Source organism: Carica papaya, chromosome 9 (assembly GCF_054855325.1).
Source record: "Carica papaya isolate Zhongbai chromosome 9, ASM5485532v1, whole genome shotgun sequence".
In the NCBI taxonomy this organism is placed as follows: domain Eukaryota; kingdom Viridiplantae; phylum Streptophyta; class Magnoliopsida; order Brassicales; family Caricaceae; genus Carica; species Carica papaya.
This window is the reverse complement of record NC_142317.1, coordinates 13379056-13396241: the sequence shown is the minus strand read 5'-3', so window position 1 is coordinate 13396241 and position 17186 is coordinate 13379056. Positions and strand designations below refer to the sequence as shown.

Below are 17186 nucleotides of genomic sequence, written 5' to 3'. Positions count from 1 at the left end.
TTGAAAGGTAGAAGAATGAAAGTGATGAAAAAATGGAAGGGTTCCTATTTATAAAAAATGGGGACCGTTGGATTTGCACCGAGTGAGGAAATCCGATGAAGAGAGAAAGAATGTAGAAATGGGAGAGATGCTTGATTTGACGCAGCACAAAAATCGAAGGAGAATCCTCCTCTAACTACGACAACACACCCCAAGTGGCGGCACACCGCCCAAGGTGGGTGGCAACACACTGCCCGAGGCGACAGTGTGCCACATCCGCCCAACACGCACTACAAGCCTAGCTTGCAGGTGCCGGGCTACCCTGCCGCGCACTGGGGCGCTGCGCGCACAGGCCTATCGGTGCAAGCCTGCTGTGTGAACCGTGCATAGTGTACAGCGTCAGTCCTCTCCGCGCGTGATGTGGCGCGCATAGGTCTAGCCCTGCGCCTCGCGCAGATGGACGTGCACATTGTGTGCACGTCCTGCGCCTGTTGCATGCACGGGCAATCCCTCTCCTGCGAGTGTTTTCCTGCGGGATTTTTCCCAATTTTTCTGTTTTCTCCTAAAAATCATTTATTTAAAAAATAATAAATTAAAACAAATTTTGGTAAAATTAAATAAAATTAAAATAAAATAATAAAATTAATATAATTTACGAATTACGATGTAAAGCTACGAAATAAAATTAAATGAATTTAGTATGGCCTTATTTGGAAAATTCTATTTATTATGGCCTTAACGCCTAAATAAATAGAATTTATTTAAAAAATAATAAAAATAATAAATTAAAACAAATTTTGGTAAAATTAAATAAAATTAAAATAAAATAATAAAATAAATATAATTTACGAATTACGATGTAAAGCTACGAAATAAAATTAAATGAATTTAGTATGGCCTTATTTGGAAAATTCTATTTATTATGGCCTTAAGGCCTAAATAAATAGAATTTTCCAAATACAATGTAGCACGACAGTGAGCAGGGTGTTACAGGAACCCCTCAGAGATAGAAAATCTAATGAAATACTTTATGAATTATTCAAGTCAAAACAGATACATGTTTCTCATGTCTATAAGTCATTTCATACTTAATCACTCTTTCACATATTAGTATTACTTTAAGGCATTAAATTATTTAAATCAAATGCAAATTGACTAATTCATATACGATTATAAAACATGCATTATCAAGTAAAATTTACATTGTTTAGACACTTAAATATAATCATAAAAATCATAAATTCAAACTTCATAATTTTACTCTAAAGATGTTCCTTAAGATGTTTAAAAGTAAATATTAAATTTCTTATCGAAACCTTAAAGTTTCCTACACCTTTTTCTTCTTCTCCTCTCCCTCTTTTTAGATCACTCCCTCTCTCTCTAAGCTCTTGGAGGATGGAAGAATTGAATGGAAGTGATGAAGAAATGGTGAAGGGAGAATCCCTACTTATAGAAAATGGGAATTGTTGAATTTGCGCCAAATAGCAAAATCTGGTGATAAAAGAGAAAGTCAATGGAAAAAGTGATTTGACAACTAATGGATGTGACTGACGGATGGACATACAACGTGACGTGACGACAGCGTGAAAAACGATGGCACACCACCCAAATGACGGCAGCACGTCACCCAAGCGACGGCAGCACGTCACCCAAGCGACGGCAGCACGTCACCCAAGCGACGACAGCACACCACCCAAGCCGACAACGGCTTGCCACCCAAGGCAGCACACGACGCCCAAGGGGACGGCGCGCATTGCCCGAGGCAACAGCACACTGCCTTGGTCGATCGCGCGCTATAAACCTAGCCTGTCGTGCGCAGGACCTACAGCGTGCAGGGCACTACACGCAGGCCTACTACATGGACGGTGCGCGCAACGTCCGCATGGAGCCATGCCCATCTGCACGCAATGGGAACCGTGCAGATCGGGCTTCTCGCCCCACGCAGGCGGGACGTGCACACAATGTGCACATCCTGTGCTGGCCGCGTGCGCGCCCCCCCGCACGTGCAGCGTACAGTGCCCGTGCAGGCAAGACCCTTCCCACGAGCGTTTTCTTGCGAGATTTTCGCCTTTTCTCTGTCTTTTTTTCTAAAAATTTATTTTTTAAAATAATAATAACAAAAATATAATTTTTCTACGACGAAATAAAATGATAAATTTTTAAGAATTATTTAAATAAATTAAAAATATGAATTTAAAATACGAAATATGATATTTATTCGAAAATTATAATTACGAAATATTTAAAGAGTTTAAGTAGTATTGAAGTCTGAATAAATAAAAGTTCCCAATTATACATTAAGCGCAAAGGTTTCGGGGTGTTACAGAAATACCATTGTGAATATATGCCACTTTTGTGAACCTGATGAGGAATCATGTTACCATTTATTACTGAGCTGTCCAGAAATTAACAGCATTTGGGCAATAGTTTTTGGGCTACTGGGTTTGGATTGGGTCATGACTGGGAATGTAGGTGGGAGAGTATGTGCTTGGGCGGGGTATTGTCAAAAGAAAAAGTACATTTTCTTTATTCCACTTATCATTTTTTGGGTTGTGTGAAAGGAAAAAAATGGGAGGATTTTTAAGGGCATCAAACTAATACTGTAAACATTACGGATAAATAGTTTCATACTTTTGATTCTATCTTGTTAGGTCATAATGTACATGATTGGGAAGACATAGGATTAGTCATGAACAGTGATAGAAATGTAACTATTTTGTATACGGGTTGTACCTCCTTGGTATTTTTATGAATAAATTTCTCTTTTTTTTTTTGAAAGAAAAAGTTAGAATAAAATTAGAATTGCAGCAAAGGGGGTACTGCCTGCATACAAAGGAATTTATAAAGACGTAAGGGTATCAATGACATCCCCAAAATCTTCATCCCTAGTAATGTCATGCCCCAATATGCAAGACCCAAAATACTTAAACCACCTATCTCTAAGTTTGTATCTATCAACTTCTACACCCTCAAAAGCTCTCTAATTTCTTTCTTTCCAAATAACCCAAAAAATAGTCAAACGAAAAATCTTTACAACATTCTTTGTGGAGTGAATCCCACCTCATGCCCAAACTTCTATCATCACTGAACCTGAAGAGGCCCAAAAGATACTCAGTAAGTTATAAATCATACACCACAACTCATGCACCACTAGGCAGCTAAGAAGGAGGGGGCAGCAGGACTCCGCTACCTACCTGCACATAAAACAGCGATTTGCTAACCTTTTTTGTAATCTATCAAGAGTCAGAATGCATTCCCAGCAAGCCTCCCAGCCAAAAAAAGATGCTCAGAGGAAGATTAGCTTTCCAAATCAGGGGAGGGAAAGAGTACCCTCTGCTTTTATTTCAAAAAAGTTGTCATGGAAGTTTCACATTCATGTAAGATTTTGAAGTTGGCAATTTTTGAATAGCTTTAACCTTTTCTTAATTTAAGCTTTACACCTTTAGAGGAGACAAAGGATCCTAAGAACACAACACCTATGGTTGTGAATGCACATTTCTTGAGATTAATATTAAGTTTTTCCTTATGAAGATAAGTGGAAGATGTGTTCTTCAACCTTGCTAAAAGTAAGAATATCATTGAAGTAGGCAACAAGCGATTATCTATTAAAAGCTGGGGAAGTACACGAAACACATTAAGGTACTTCGGGCATTAGAGATGTGAAAATTACCAAAATTACCATTCATATGGACCATCCTCGATTTTGAATGTTGTCTTTCACTCATCTCTGAGCTAATTCTATTTTTGCCACTAGTGGAAAACTCTGCATATTTGCCTTCCCCATAATTTTTATATCTATTACACACATAAGTTGTGTCCTTTTTTTCAATTGAGATAGAAAAAGTATTCCACTATTCTCTATCCTAGGATGATACATATTTGGTCAACGAGACAAAGTCAACCAAGGAGGATGTAAATCATTTGAATAAGAACATAAAATAAGATAATATCACTATAAATACCACACTAAAAAACATGTGTATTGAGAGATGAGGACAAGCTGATTTGGAAACCTAAAAAGAATGGAGTGTTCTCAGTCAAATCATATTATGAAATCTTGTTGGGTTTAGATGAAGACATTTTTATCCTTTTCCCGGGAAAACAAATACGGAAGAGTAATGCTCCACTTAAGATTGCTTTCTTTGCATGGGAAGCCAGTAGGAGTGCCATTTTAATTATTGATTGCTTGATGAAAAGAGGTCATGTGATGGTTAACTGTTGCTATATGTATAAAAGCCAAGCTGAGACATGTGATTACCTACTATTGCATTGCCCGGGTGTTCAACATATTTGGTCTATGATCTACGGGTTGTTGGCAGTATAATGGGTGAGGACTGGGTCTGTTAGAGAGGAGATTTGGCTGTGGCAAGGGATGGGTAGGAATGGTAAATTCTTGTCTAATTTCGTTGACTATTTTTTGGGTTATTTGAAAATAAAGAAATAGGAGGGCTTTTGATGGAGTAGAAAGTGATATGGGGAGAATTAGAGATAGATGGTTTCATTTGTTCGGAGCGTTAGTGTTGGGGCATGATATGAACAAGGTGGAACATTTTGGGTACATGATTGATTGCTTAACAAACATGTAATATTTTTGTATATGGGTAGCACCCCCTAGGTGCTTTTTTTAATAGATTTACACTTTTTATTCAAAAACAAATACCACACTGAAAAGAAACAAATGATTGTTATGTTGGCTACCTTCTATACTCGTAAACGTGGTTGTGTTTGAAGATTGAAACTAGACATTGTAATTGACACCAATAGTACATTTTTGCAACTTCTCCCATCAATAAAAATTTTTTTAGCCTTTCTTCCTCATATGACTAGTTTTTAAAATATGGTAGTACGATGCAAATTATATTAAACTTTAGGTGCCACCGGGATGCACCTAACTATTTATATTAGGGAGGTGTTTTTGCACCAATCATCAAATAAGTCTTCACTTTCAAATAGGGCCTAACCCTCCTCTCTTTCATGTATTTGTTCTTCATCTTTTGATCTTATATGCAAATTATTCTTCTTTAGGCATTGAAAACCCATATAGCTTAACTTTCCACACTTGAAGCATATTATTTGTTTGCCTCTGACATTGAGTATGTTAGAAGCTAAGCCTGCAACAATAGACGAAGTCGGACATTTGTTTTGTAGAGGTTGCTCTTGTGTCATAGTTTGCTCCTAGGCTTCTCTTATACATCAATTCACAAATTGAGAACCCAATATTCATTGAAGAAGTGCATCTCAGGTACTCCTCCATGTGCATGGCAACTTGGTATCTTTACTCCAGGGTGGCAGCAAGTTGTCGTAGTAATTCTGTTTTAATTTTGATCCTTGTTCTTGCCTTGATTTGAGCTATCACTTGGCTATCACATTCAATTAGTTGACTTTGTATTTTTCGTTCTCCAAATTTTCTTTTATACTCATTGACATATTGCATTGTGCTGAGGTTCATGCTTTATCACAAATCTTGTCAAGATAGTTATTTGGCATATATTTTTCATGGAGTGTAGTTATTGACTATGCAGCAAGTGTTTTATAGGTCACTTTTTTCTAAAGCACTATCTTGCTTTTAGAGATTTTGTCTTTGAAGATGTATGTTTTAATTGTTTTTTCCTAAATTTTTCAATTGCAAAAGCCTTTATCTTGTCCCAATTTCAATTGGAGGAGTCCTATTTTTGTTAACTCCATGTCAATGCTATACCACAATAATTTAGCAAATCCAACCAACTTCGTCTTGGCAAATTGGATACTTCATGCATCTGACATGTCGTACCAATTAAAACATTCTCCCATTAAATTAAACCAATCAAGGAAGAAATTGGACACTTTGATGTCACTTTCTTAATAATGTCTCTTGCATTGTTTTCAAATTGTCTCCTACAAATAGGATTGTTTCAATTGGTTGGTTTTAACAACTTGGATTATCATCCAGTTTGTATAATCTGGAAGTTCCAAAGCTCTTTACAATTGTATTAATTGTATTTTGAATTATAGGTGTAGAATTTTCAAATCCATCTATTTTGACATCCAAAACATCTAGTTTGGCATTCAAACTATCTACTTGATTATTTAAATCAGCATTTATCACCGTTTTAGCCCAATCTCCAAATAAACCATAAACTGAAACAGTGCATTTTGAAGGGGGAGAGAACTTATCTAAACATATACAAATAGGTCAACCGTCTAATTCAACCAATCTGAACATGAAGTCGGGTAGAATAGGTCAAACAGCAATTTGAAAGGTTATGTGCTAGCTTCCGTTCAACAGATGGTGTCAGGACTCTGTTGTCAACTTGCCTAGTAATGGGGTTTAGAGATCAGAGGTCAATTTGTTCTTATGTGGCTGCAATAATCTTGGAGACATAGTGCTTCGGTCTTTAAGAGTTGAGTGGCGTATTTCCATTAGGATCTCGGAGGACTCTGGCAATGTGTCAGTCAGGGCATTCCATGCTCTTCAATGTTGGCTGTTTCAGTCACCTCCTAATTGCTAATGGTGGTCTAAGTTGGCAATTGGTTTGTAGATTTAGGGGTTTGCAATTTTTTTTCATATAATTAGTGTTGTTTGGATGAGGGGACTTTGAGTTTTTTTTTTTTTTTATTTAAGAAATAGGAGCTTTGAACTCTAATACTAATTGATATCAATGATTTGTTTGCCTATGTAAGGATTTGAGTAGCCTAGATGTCACATCTATGATTCTTAAGCATAACAGTTCAAGATTGATTGAATTATACAACCATGACATTGAGAAAGTTCTTAGGATAATTTGTATTGATTGATAAAAATCTCAACAAAGATATTTATAGAGTCCTACATAACTTTTCCCAAGTAGTATTAGCTAAGAATTTTTCAAAAGAATAAATATTAATAATACCACTATTAAAGATTCGAAATCTTATCACAAATTAACTTATAAAAACATAATTTAACTCAAAAATAATTAAATACAAAAACAAAAGTATTTCTCAAATTGGAGGACTGCTTCTATTCACCATCAAGAATCCAATCACAGTATGTAAACCAAAAATCTAGAGCTCCACTCCATAACGTGAAGATTTAACCAGGTTACTCTACACCCTCGCATCATCTAAACATCTCCCATTTGAACTCTAGAACCAATTGCATTCCTTTTCCTTTTTCATTAATTTCCTAAAACCAACAATCTTAGAGAATTAGCACTCAGCTTTTGATGCTCATATTTCATGGCTTTTACCTGCATATTGAGTTTTCATTTTTGCAAAACCCATATATAAGGAGAAGGCACTCATGAAATAAGTTATTCAAATTCTACCCCCAAGGACAGTTAATATCTGCTAGTACCTCATCCAAGAATGAAACTAAGACACATAGTTTCATCAAATTAACAACTCGAAATCCCCTTAGAAACTGAAGCTAGGCTAAAAAAAGTCATGTCTTTCTTTCTCGAGAAAGATTTTTTCAGTTTCTGTTACATGGTAATCTAAAAAATGCATGGCAAGCAAACACATGAATAGATGAGCCACAAGTTTTCAACACGAAACAGAAATTCCAGGATTAAAAATTTAGTAAAAAAGAATAATCGTCTTATGATTGCTAACAAAGCAAAAGCCGATTAACCGAGAGGTAGTCATAGTTACCAATATCGCATTCCGTCCCAATAGCAAGCACAGTGGCCAAATACTTGGTATCGGAGCCACGCTTCTTGAGCTTAACCTGCGTGTAATGCTCTACAGAGTGCGCATTTGTGAGTACTCGCCTTCCTCCGATTACAAAACCACTACTGCTCGAGCTGTACTGCCGCTTCCTCTGCCACGGCAGCGAGAAGTTCGGCTCAGTGTGCACGCAAAACACCTTCACAACGGCGTCCATTGCGGGCAACGCCCTCGCAGCTCGCCCAGCTAACACAGTGGTATCCGCGGGGATCACGGAGGCCAATAAATCCCCGTTCTCAAGGGAGCCACGTGAAATGCGGCGAGGCGACGAAACGACGGCTGCTGGAGGTTGTGGTGGTATCAACGGTGGGGGTTTCTCGGGCTTCTCAAGGGAACGCCTGGCGCGTTTTCGGGAGCGACCACGTCGGCGACCATCGCGGCTGTCAGAAGGAGACGTGGAAGTGGAGGTCACGGTGGGGTTGACGATTTCAACATTGGAAACAGAGAAAACATCGTCCATTGAAGTGGTGGAAGGGAGATCTAGGGTTTCGGTAGATTTAGGGGTTTTGGTTTTTCGTCCTCTTTTAATCTTGGTTTCCCCCATTTATGACGATGGAAAGGGTTTTGTGGAGGGTTTTTTTGGCGTTGTCGGGTTTGGATTAGTTGTTTATAAAATGGAGATGATGAACTGTTGATTGAATTTATAAGAGGAGCAACTGCAACAGGACAACAATGGAAGATGAATTGTATTTTGTAACGCAAGAAATGGTTTCTAACTACATACACAGCAGAGGTAGTTTGATTGCTCTTTTCTCTTCATTTTATTTATTTTATTTTTTCCTCTTTTTTGAACTTCTGAAAAAGTTTGGTTACCATTTAGTAATTTAATTTTTGACGGTATTATTGGTTGACATTGGCAGAATTAGGCACCAATGACCAAACACCCAAGTCCAGAATAGTTTAAACTAACAGTCAATAATCTTATTCATAAGTCAAACCAGGTCATTCTTTAATTTTTGCCATTCCAAAAAAAAATAAATAAAGCAGCTTAATTGCAAAAATCTCTTATTTTATGTATTTTTTAATTCAGACTCTTAACTTTTTCATTATTAATTAAATTTATAACTTTTTTTCAACTTTTTTCTACTTTGATCTTTTTATTAATAATGATATTAAAATTAACATTGCAGTTCATGATAACACCACATAATTATCATGTGAAAATCACATCTATTAAAAACTAACCTAATTTGAAATAAACAACGTTTTGCATTGCATCATCCAATTCATTTAACACAAAGTAAACTCGTGAAAGTTAAAAACTCGATCTACAATCCTCTCTAAATGTACGAGAGATAAAGAAAAAATTCTTACAAGAAATAAACATATAGTAATAATGTTGATGATGAATGAAACAAAAAGAATATTTTTTTTTATTTGCTAATTTTTATACATATTCAAACAACAAGTGACTCATTTAACATTAATAAATATTGCAACAAAAAAAACAATGATTAACACAAAACATACAACAGTTTATCTTTTTCTTCCTTCCCCCATGAAAACTAATTGCCAACCTTTTTTATTTTCTTTTCACTCGTTGATTTGCCTAAGTCAAAAAATTATGCAACATAATTGTCTCTATTATGATACTTTACCTAAATCTAAACAGGACTTATTAGTCTAAGCTTTCATTAAAGGTGGATTTCCTTTTATAATTGATATATTTCTCTTTTCATCAAATATGAATAGCAACCAAATAATTGACATGCTTCTGCACTCGCCAAGGATGTGATTATTAACTGTGAATTTGTCTTCTTTAAGCTCGAGTTTGAGTTTAACTTGGTCCAAAAATTACAAGTCCATTTAGCCAATTGATCCATAAGATAAAAGTTTACTTTTTCTTTTTATTTGTTTGAAGGTTTCTACTAAACCTTACGTGGGAGGGTATGAGGAGGTTCGTTTTGATTACCAGAACCTTAACCTAATCACATGCAATATCAAAACTCAAACAAATTAATTAAAACCCCTCATTCTAATTGAAATTACAATCCTAAAATTAAGAAAGTAATAGCAAAAACTAGAAAACAAAAACGAGAAAAAGAAAGATGCAACAGACTTACTTGATAAGTCAATCCTAGCTCCTTGGCTTAATCAAGATTTTGGCAAGTTTACCTAGCTTGGAAGAACTTGAAGAGAACTTAGTACAAGACTAATAAAAGCTCAAAGCTCAATTTTATTAATTCTCAAAAGATTGTATTTACAACGCTTGAGCTAAGGCCTTTATATAAACTCTTAATTACTACTTCTATAGGGAATATGATTTAGAATTCCTATCCATATTCTAATTTCTAATTTAATTGAAAAAAATACCTAATTAATTAAATAATAAAATTCTATCATAATTTTGAATTTAAATACAGAAAATAAATATCTAATCCTTATTCCCTAATTTTGAATTTAAATACATAAAATAAATAAATATCCTTATTCAAACCTTAAATTAATAATTAATTAAATAATGGTATTCTCTTCCTAATTCTTCAATGATATCTTTTCTTCAACCTTGAGTAGAATTCCACCTTCATAATTAGCATACTTTGTATATGAAAAAATAAATAAACTTAAATACCTTATAGAAATAGGAAAAGTTGAATTTTTGGAGTCTAAAAAGGGCTAAGAAAAACAAATTGCAAACATGGGCCAATTTATGTATGGGTTAGGCCGTGGGTCGTAGGTTGTATAAATCAGGCCGCGGGTCGTATGGGTTGGGCTGCGAGTCGCGTAGATGGGCTGTGCGAGTTTGCTTTTTGTACGCGGGCTACTCGAGTTGAGCCTGGATCGCATAGGTCATTCAAATTGGGCCCGAATCGTGTGGGTTGTTGCTGTGTGGGCTTGGACCGGGCATGCAGAGTTGTTTGCTTGCATGCCTCGCATGTTGCCTCACGCGGGCGATGGACCTGCATGTGCGGGTAGGCTCTTTTGCACATGTGGTTGCCCGCACATGTGCCCAAGGGATGTCACATGCGCAATACATGCTATCTGTCATTCTCTTTTGGGTCTTGGCCCACTTTGGCCATGAGGTCTTTAGGCTACCTTGGGTTGGGCCACAAATGGGTTTTTTTTCTTGCCTTGTAACTTCTCCAAGCTCATGAAACATGACTTGGGCTTCAAACATCCTTTGGATAAACTTGGCCCACTCCTTAGAAAAGTCCCATTTGAGAAAACAGTTAGGGATGAAGTTACTTTTATGTTCATGGTGTTCCTGTTTAAGAAACTGGGATTTACTTTCCTGTTCAAGGTGTTCCCACTTAGGAAACTGAAATTTACTTTTCTGTTTTAAGCCAATCCTATTTAGAAAACAAAAGAGTTATGGAATTGCTTACTTGTTTGGGACGGGACCTATGGGAATCCTTGCAGAAAAAGGATTTCACCTTTTTCTATGCCTATGCATACTCGTCTGTTGTACTGCATGGGTAGGATCTCATGTGCAACAGACTCGTGAGTAATTATTTTATAGGAGTTCGGATTTTCATGGAGTTCCTTCCTTATGCGGGATTTCATCTTTAGAACTATTTTAGGGCCATCCATGATCACATCGAAACCTTTTTTTATGTTTTTGGAGATCAAGTTAGAGACATTGTTGAGCAACTAGACTGTAGGACAAACTTTATAGAGGTGATTTTTGACATCCCAAATACTAATTAAAGCATAAAGGTGCCAGATATAGAAACAAATACGAGCATTTAAAATAATTATATGCAACAAAATAGAATATATTACAAATCCCTTACAAAAATAAGTTTGAGTTTCAAAATTTATAGTACTAAGGTGAAATAAAAATAAATACGAGCCTCTTCAAAAGTTAGACTCATCAGAGTGAGACAAAATATGTACTCGTAATGGTTCGTGGATCCATGAGATCCTCATAGGCTTCAATGGGTAAGTCAACAAGCGGCTCATCGCTATTGTTCTCATCTAAAAAGGGATCATGAAAATAGGTAAGTTCCACATACTCCGTAAGAAAATAATATTTAAATGACATTATTAAGATTTCAAAGGTAATTAACTTAAAATAATACCTTATCTACTTACCATCGAAGAATGTGCAAGTGGGGTCATTTTAATAATAAAGAAAACATTATAATTTATTTAAAAAAATGTCAACATCAAATTAATTGTATCAATCATATAATTATGTCATATAAATAGAGAAAATCAAACAAATCATATTATAACATTCTTTTATTTCATTTTACTTATTCTTCGTGCGAAGCCGTTCTGACCTCTATCTACTAAGGGCAATACGGATTCTTGACTACTACTGTGGAATAACTATTTCATTTTATATCATTTTCAACATATTTATGGCTTGCTAAACCACAACACATTTAGGGCTTGTCAAATCATGACACGTTATATGACCACGATTGTGCCAACTACAGTGGTCCTACATATCAACTATAGTCATGGCTGTACGTCGCCAAAGTTGACCCCTACAATTATATTGCATCACCACTCTCATAAGAGGGTATGTTGTCATACACATGAAGCAGCCCTCTCATATCTTTTTAGAGCAGATGGGGGAGAAACAGAACTCCTCATAGATAAAAAGCCTAACAGATCATATTAATTTAAATACCATGCATGCAAATAACCATAATCCTTTCACATGTTCGTCAAATAATATCATGCTTCATTATCTCTTATCATGTCATCATAATTGTCATATTTATTTATTCACTTGTTATAATGACAAATCATGCAACATCATTTATGTAAACATAGTTAAGACATGGCAGTTATTAAACACATAATCAAACCATTTTATACTCAAGTAATATTTCTTTATTAATCTAGAAATACTCCTTAAAACATGCAAATTAAATACTAAAATTCCTTATTGGAAGCTTGAAGTCTTTCCTAGCTCTTCTTCCTTCTTTTCTCTCATTCTCTCTCTAACTCTATCTCTCTTTAAGATTTTCTTTAATAAATGGAAGAATGAAAGTGAAGTGATAAAGGAGTGGTAGAGGAGGTCCCTATTTATAGAAAAAGGCAACTGATGGATTTCCGTCAAGTGGCGCAAATTCGTGAGAAGAGATGTAACACCCCAAAAATCTTCGCACTTAATTTATAATGTGAACCCCTATTTATTCGAGCTTTAATGCTGTTTAAAACTTCTTAATATTTTGTAATTTTAATTTTCTAGACGAATATCGTATTTCATATTTTATTCTTTTAAATAATTTTTGAAATTAATTATTTTATTTTATTGTAGGAAAATTATATTTTATATATTATTTAAAAAGCTTTCAGGGAAAAAAATGGAGAAAAAGGTAGAAAAATCTAGCGAGAATGCTAGTAGGAATGATCCTGCTCACGTGCATGGGGCAGGAAGCAAGGCACGGTTTGCATGCACATCCAATTGTGTGGAGACAGGCGCAGCTCCATGCGCCTTGTGCGCGTGCCATCCATGCCGTAGGCTTGCAGTGCGTGGCTGGTTGAGGCAGCATACGTTGCCTCGGGCAATGAGTTTTGCCCCCTTGAGCATCGTGCATTACCTTTGGGCGGTGGGCATTGTTAGTTGGGCGACGTGCCCCCATCGTTTGGGTGACGTACCATTGGTTTTCAAGCTACCATCACGTCACATCGTTCATCCGTTAGTCACGTCCGTCAATTGTCACATCTCACTTTTTTTATTGATTTTCTCTCTACTTACTAAATTTCGTCACTTGGTGCCAATCCAATAGTCTCCATTTTCTATAAATAGAGAGCCTCCCTTCACTATTTCATCATCATTTCCATTTCCATTCTTCTATCCTCCAAGAGCTTTAGAGAGAGAGGGAGAAGAGGAGAATAAGAAAAGGCATAGGCAAAACATCGAAGTTTCAGTAGGAATTTAGTATTTACTTCTAACATCCTAAGGAGAATTTTTAGGACTTTACCCTCTGTTGAGAATGGTGATGTGATATCCCAAGTGCTAATTAAAACAAATAGGTGTTAGATATAGATTCAGAATAACGAGTGTATGATAAAATTTATGTAGCGGAATAAAATTATTACAAATCCCTTATAAATACATATGAGTTCCAATACATACATATACTGAGGCTAAAAGTGGTTACAAAATACAAAACATAAGGACCACTTCTTTCACTATACTAATGGACTCATCAGAATGCAGGAACAGTTATGCATTAAGACTTGTGAATCCACAGGATCCTCATACACTTCCAAGGGTAGGTCAGCCTGTGGTTCCTCACTTTCTTCCTCATATGGGGGAGGGACATGGAAAGAGTGAGTTCTACATGCTTATTAAGGAAAATAATATTAAATTAACATCGTAAGATTTCAAAAGTTAGTTATTTCGACTTAAGAGTTTACCATTTAACCTCCTCGTTTACCTATCTCACATTATGAAAAATCATTTATTTGTTAAAAAAAGGGTACGTTAATACAAACAACTAAACATACATCATGGCAAATAATAGAGAGAATCAAATAAATCATGAAATGCTCAAATTTTTGTGTCATGCTTTGCGAAGTTATTACAACTTCCATCTTTGAGGGTAGATACAGATTTTCAACTACCCAAGTGGAATGACTGGATCAGATATAGATACGGCAATTTGCTCAGACACATTTTAAGTTGGCTAAACTATGGTACGACCTATGACCACGATCGTACTAGCCATAGTAGCCTTAACAGATATCCATAGTCACGACATTACTTAGCCACGAGTGACCCCTACAGATAGTGCAATACCACTCTCGTCAAAGGGTATGCCATCATCCACTGATAGTGGTCTTCTTACGTCTTTACAGACCAAATAGGGGAGGGGAAAACAAATACCCCGAAGGGTAAGGAGAACAGATACCCTTAGAGATAAAAAACTTAACAAGACACTTGATATAATATGCATGCCAATACAGATACACTTCGGATCAAATAGGCTTCATTCCACTTTTTACTTTTTCTTTTCTTTTATACTTTTTATTTTTACCATTTACAGATTATATTTATTACATGCAATTTATCAAATGTCAGCAATTCATATAGTATCCTTGAAAATAAGAATAATTCGACTCATCTGAACATAAAGGCATACAAAACAGGCAAAATTATAATCATATTAAATTAGTTTATCTAAAAATACTTCTTAAGACGTCAAAAGAAATACTAGATTGCTTACCGAAATCTCGATGTTTTCTCCTTCACTGTTCTCCTTTCTTTCTCTTCTTCTCTCACTAGACTACTATCTCTCTCTCTCGCTCTCTCTAAATCTTGAAAAATGGAATAATAGAAATGTGGAGAGGAAGGGAAGGGGAATGGAAATTTATAGAGTTTTGAAACCATCGGATTCGCGTCAAGTGACAAAATCTGATGAAGAGAGAGGAGAAAAAGATGCTTAGGGCGAAAAATGAAGGAGGAGGGCCTCTTCCATTGGTAGTGGTAGCGCGGTGCCGAGGCAAGGGTAACACATTGCTCGAGGTGACATTGCCCCAGTCGGCACACTGCAGACTAACTTGCAGGTACACAGGCCTTCTACCATACGCGCAGGACCATGGCGCATTAGGCGCCGCGCGCAGGCCCCAGGCGCATAAGACCTATCCGCGCAGGCCCCAATTGCATAGGGCCTATCCCCACAGGCCTGCTGCACAAACAATGTGCGCACAGTGTGTGGCGCATGTCCATGTGCGAGGTGACATATGGACAGCTCGCCTCTGATCGACAGGACGGGCGCAGGTCCTGACCCCACGCCGTGCACGTGGATGGGAGGTGCTTGCTGTGTGCACATTCCGTGCGTGCATACGGGCGGATGGGACATGCGCACTGTGCAGATGGGACGTGCGCACATCTCGCGGCTACTGTGTGCGTATGCGCGCGCGAACAGTGCCCAGCACCCGCGCGGACGACCTATCTCCCCGTGAGATTTTTTTCTTATTTCGTCATTTTCCGATTTCTCTCAAAATTTTATAATTAATTTAAATAAGTTAATTATAAGGTTAGATAATAAAATTTAAAATTAAATAAATTTAAATAAAAACAAATTAAATAAAAATTAGCCAAATTTACGAATCATGAGAAATATTAAGTAGAATAAATTAATTAATTTTAATGTGGCCAAATGAATAAATAGGGTTTCAAATTATTTAAGCACAGTGATGGGCGGGGTGTTACATCATTCCCACCTTAAAAAAATTTAGTCCCCAAATCATTCTCAAATAAGTGCGGACATTTTTCCCTCATTTTTCCCTTTAACTCCCACATCGCTTCTTCCAAGGTATGATGCAGCCATCGCACCTTCACTATAAAAATTGTGTTATTACGTAAGACCTTATCGGTCCACCCAAGAATCTCTACAGGAATCTCCTCATAAGTCATGCCAGCCTATACCTGCACCTCATCGCGAGGAATAATATGAAAAGGATCGGGGTGGTACCTCTTGAGCATCGAGGCATGAAAGAAATCATGCAGGCCCATGAACTCTTGAGATAGAGTGAGGTAGTATGTTATGGGTTCAATGCGCTTGATGATTGGAAAATGTCCCATATAACAAGGGCTCAACTTCCCTCTCTTTCCAAATCGCATCTTGCCTTTGTAGGAGTAAATTTTTAGGAAAATTTGATCTCCCACTACAAACTCCAAGGGTCGTCTACGATTGTCGGCATAACTCTTTTGGCGGTTCTAGGCAGTTGCCAAGTTCTTGCGGATGATTGTGACCTTCTCAATGGTCTCCTAAAAATCCTAAGGAGTATTTCTAGAGAAAAATTATGAAGTTTGAATTTATGATTTTCATGAGTATTTTTAAATATCTAAACAAAGTAAATTTTACTTGATAATGTATGTTTGATAATCGTATGTGAACTTGATAATTTGCATGTAATTTAAATGATACAATTCTTATGATCAATTACTAAAATGTGAAAAGGTGATTAAGCATGAAATGGTATGAGAAATATGTATCTATATTTATCATGCATAATTCATAAGGTGTTTCGTTAGGCTTTTTATCTTTGAGAAATTTCTGTTTCTCCCCCATCTGGTATGAAAAGACGTGAGAGGATTGCTTTTTGTGAATGACGGCGTACCCTCTGACGAGAGTGGTGACACGATATTTCTATAGGGGTCACCTTCGGCGAAGTATGATCATAGTCATAGAATATCTGATAGGACCACTGTAGTTGGCACAATCGTGGTCATAGATCGTGTCATAGTTTGACAAGTAGCAAATGTGCTGTTGGTTTAACAAGCCGCAAATTGCTGTTATATATGATATGGTCATTCCACATAGATAGTTAGAAATCCGTATATGCCCTTAGTAGATGGAAGCTGGAACAACTTTACGAAGCATGACACAAAAATCTATGCATATCATGATTTATTTATTTTTTTATTTTTAGCATGATTGATTTGATTGATGTGTCGTTAACATGATGGATCTAATGTTTTCTTTAATAAACAAATTACTTTCATAAATTAAGAAAAGACCCTGACGAGACTTCCGATGTTAAGTATTGATGACATAATTATTCACTTTTAAAATTTTATGATGTTATTTAAATACTATTTTTCTTAC

General features: G+C 36.4%; 1 protein-coding gene across 3 annotated transcripts in view; it reads right to left on the bottom strand.

The window, feature by feature from the left end:
- The window catches only part of LOC110810130 (protease Do-like 9), a 54351-nt gene extending 45921 nt beyond the window's left edge, over positions 1-8430 (bottom strand). For all 3 annotated transcript variants that reach the window (XR_015816056.1, XM_088210624.1, XM_088210625.1), the window contains exon 1: positions 7591-8430. Coding sequence is in view for 2 of the 3 variants with exons in the window: in XM_088210624.1 (XP_088066750.1) it covers positions 7591-8209 (619 nt within the window). In the remaining variant the exon portion in view is untranslated. The remainder of the gene's footprint in view (positions 1-7590) is intronic.
- Between the last annotated feature and the right edge of the window lie 8756 nt (positions 8431-17186).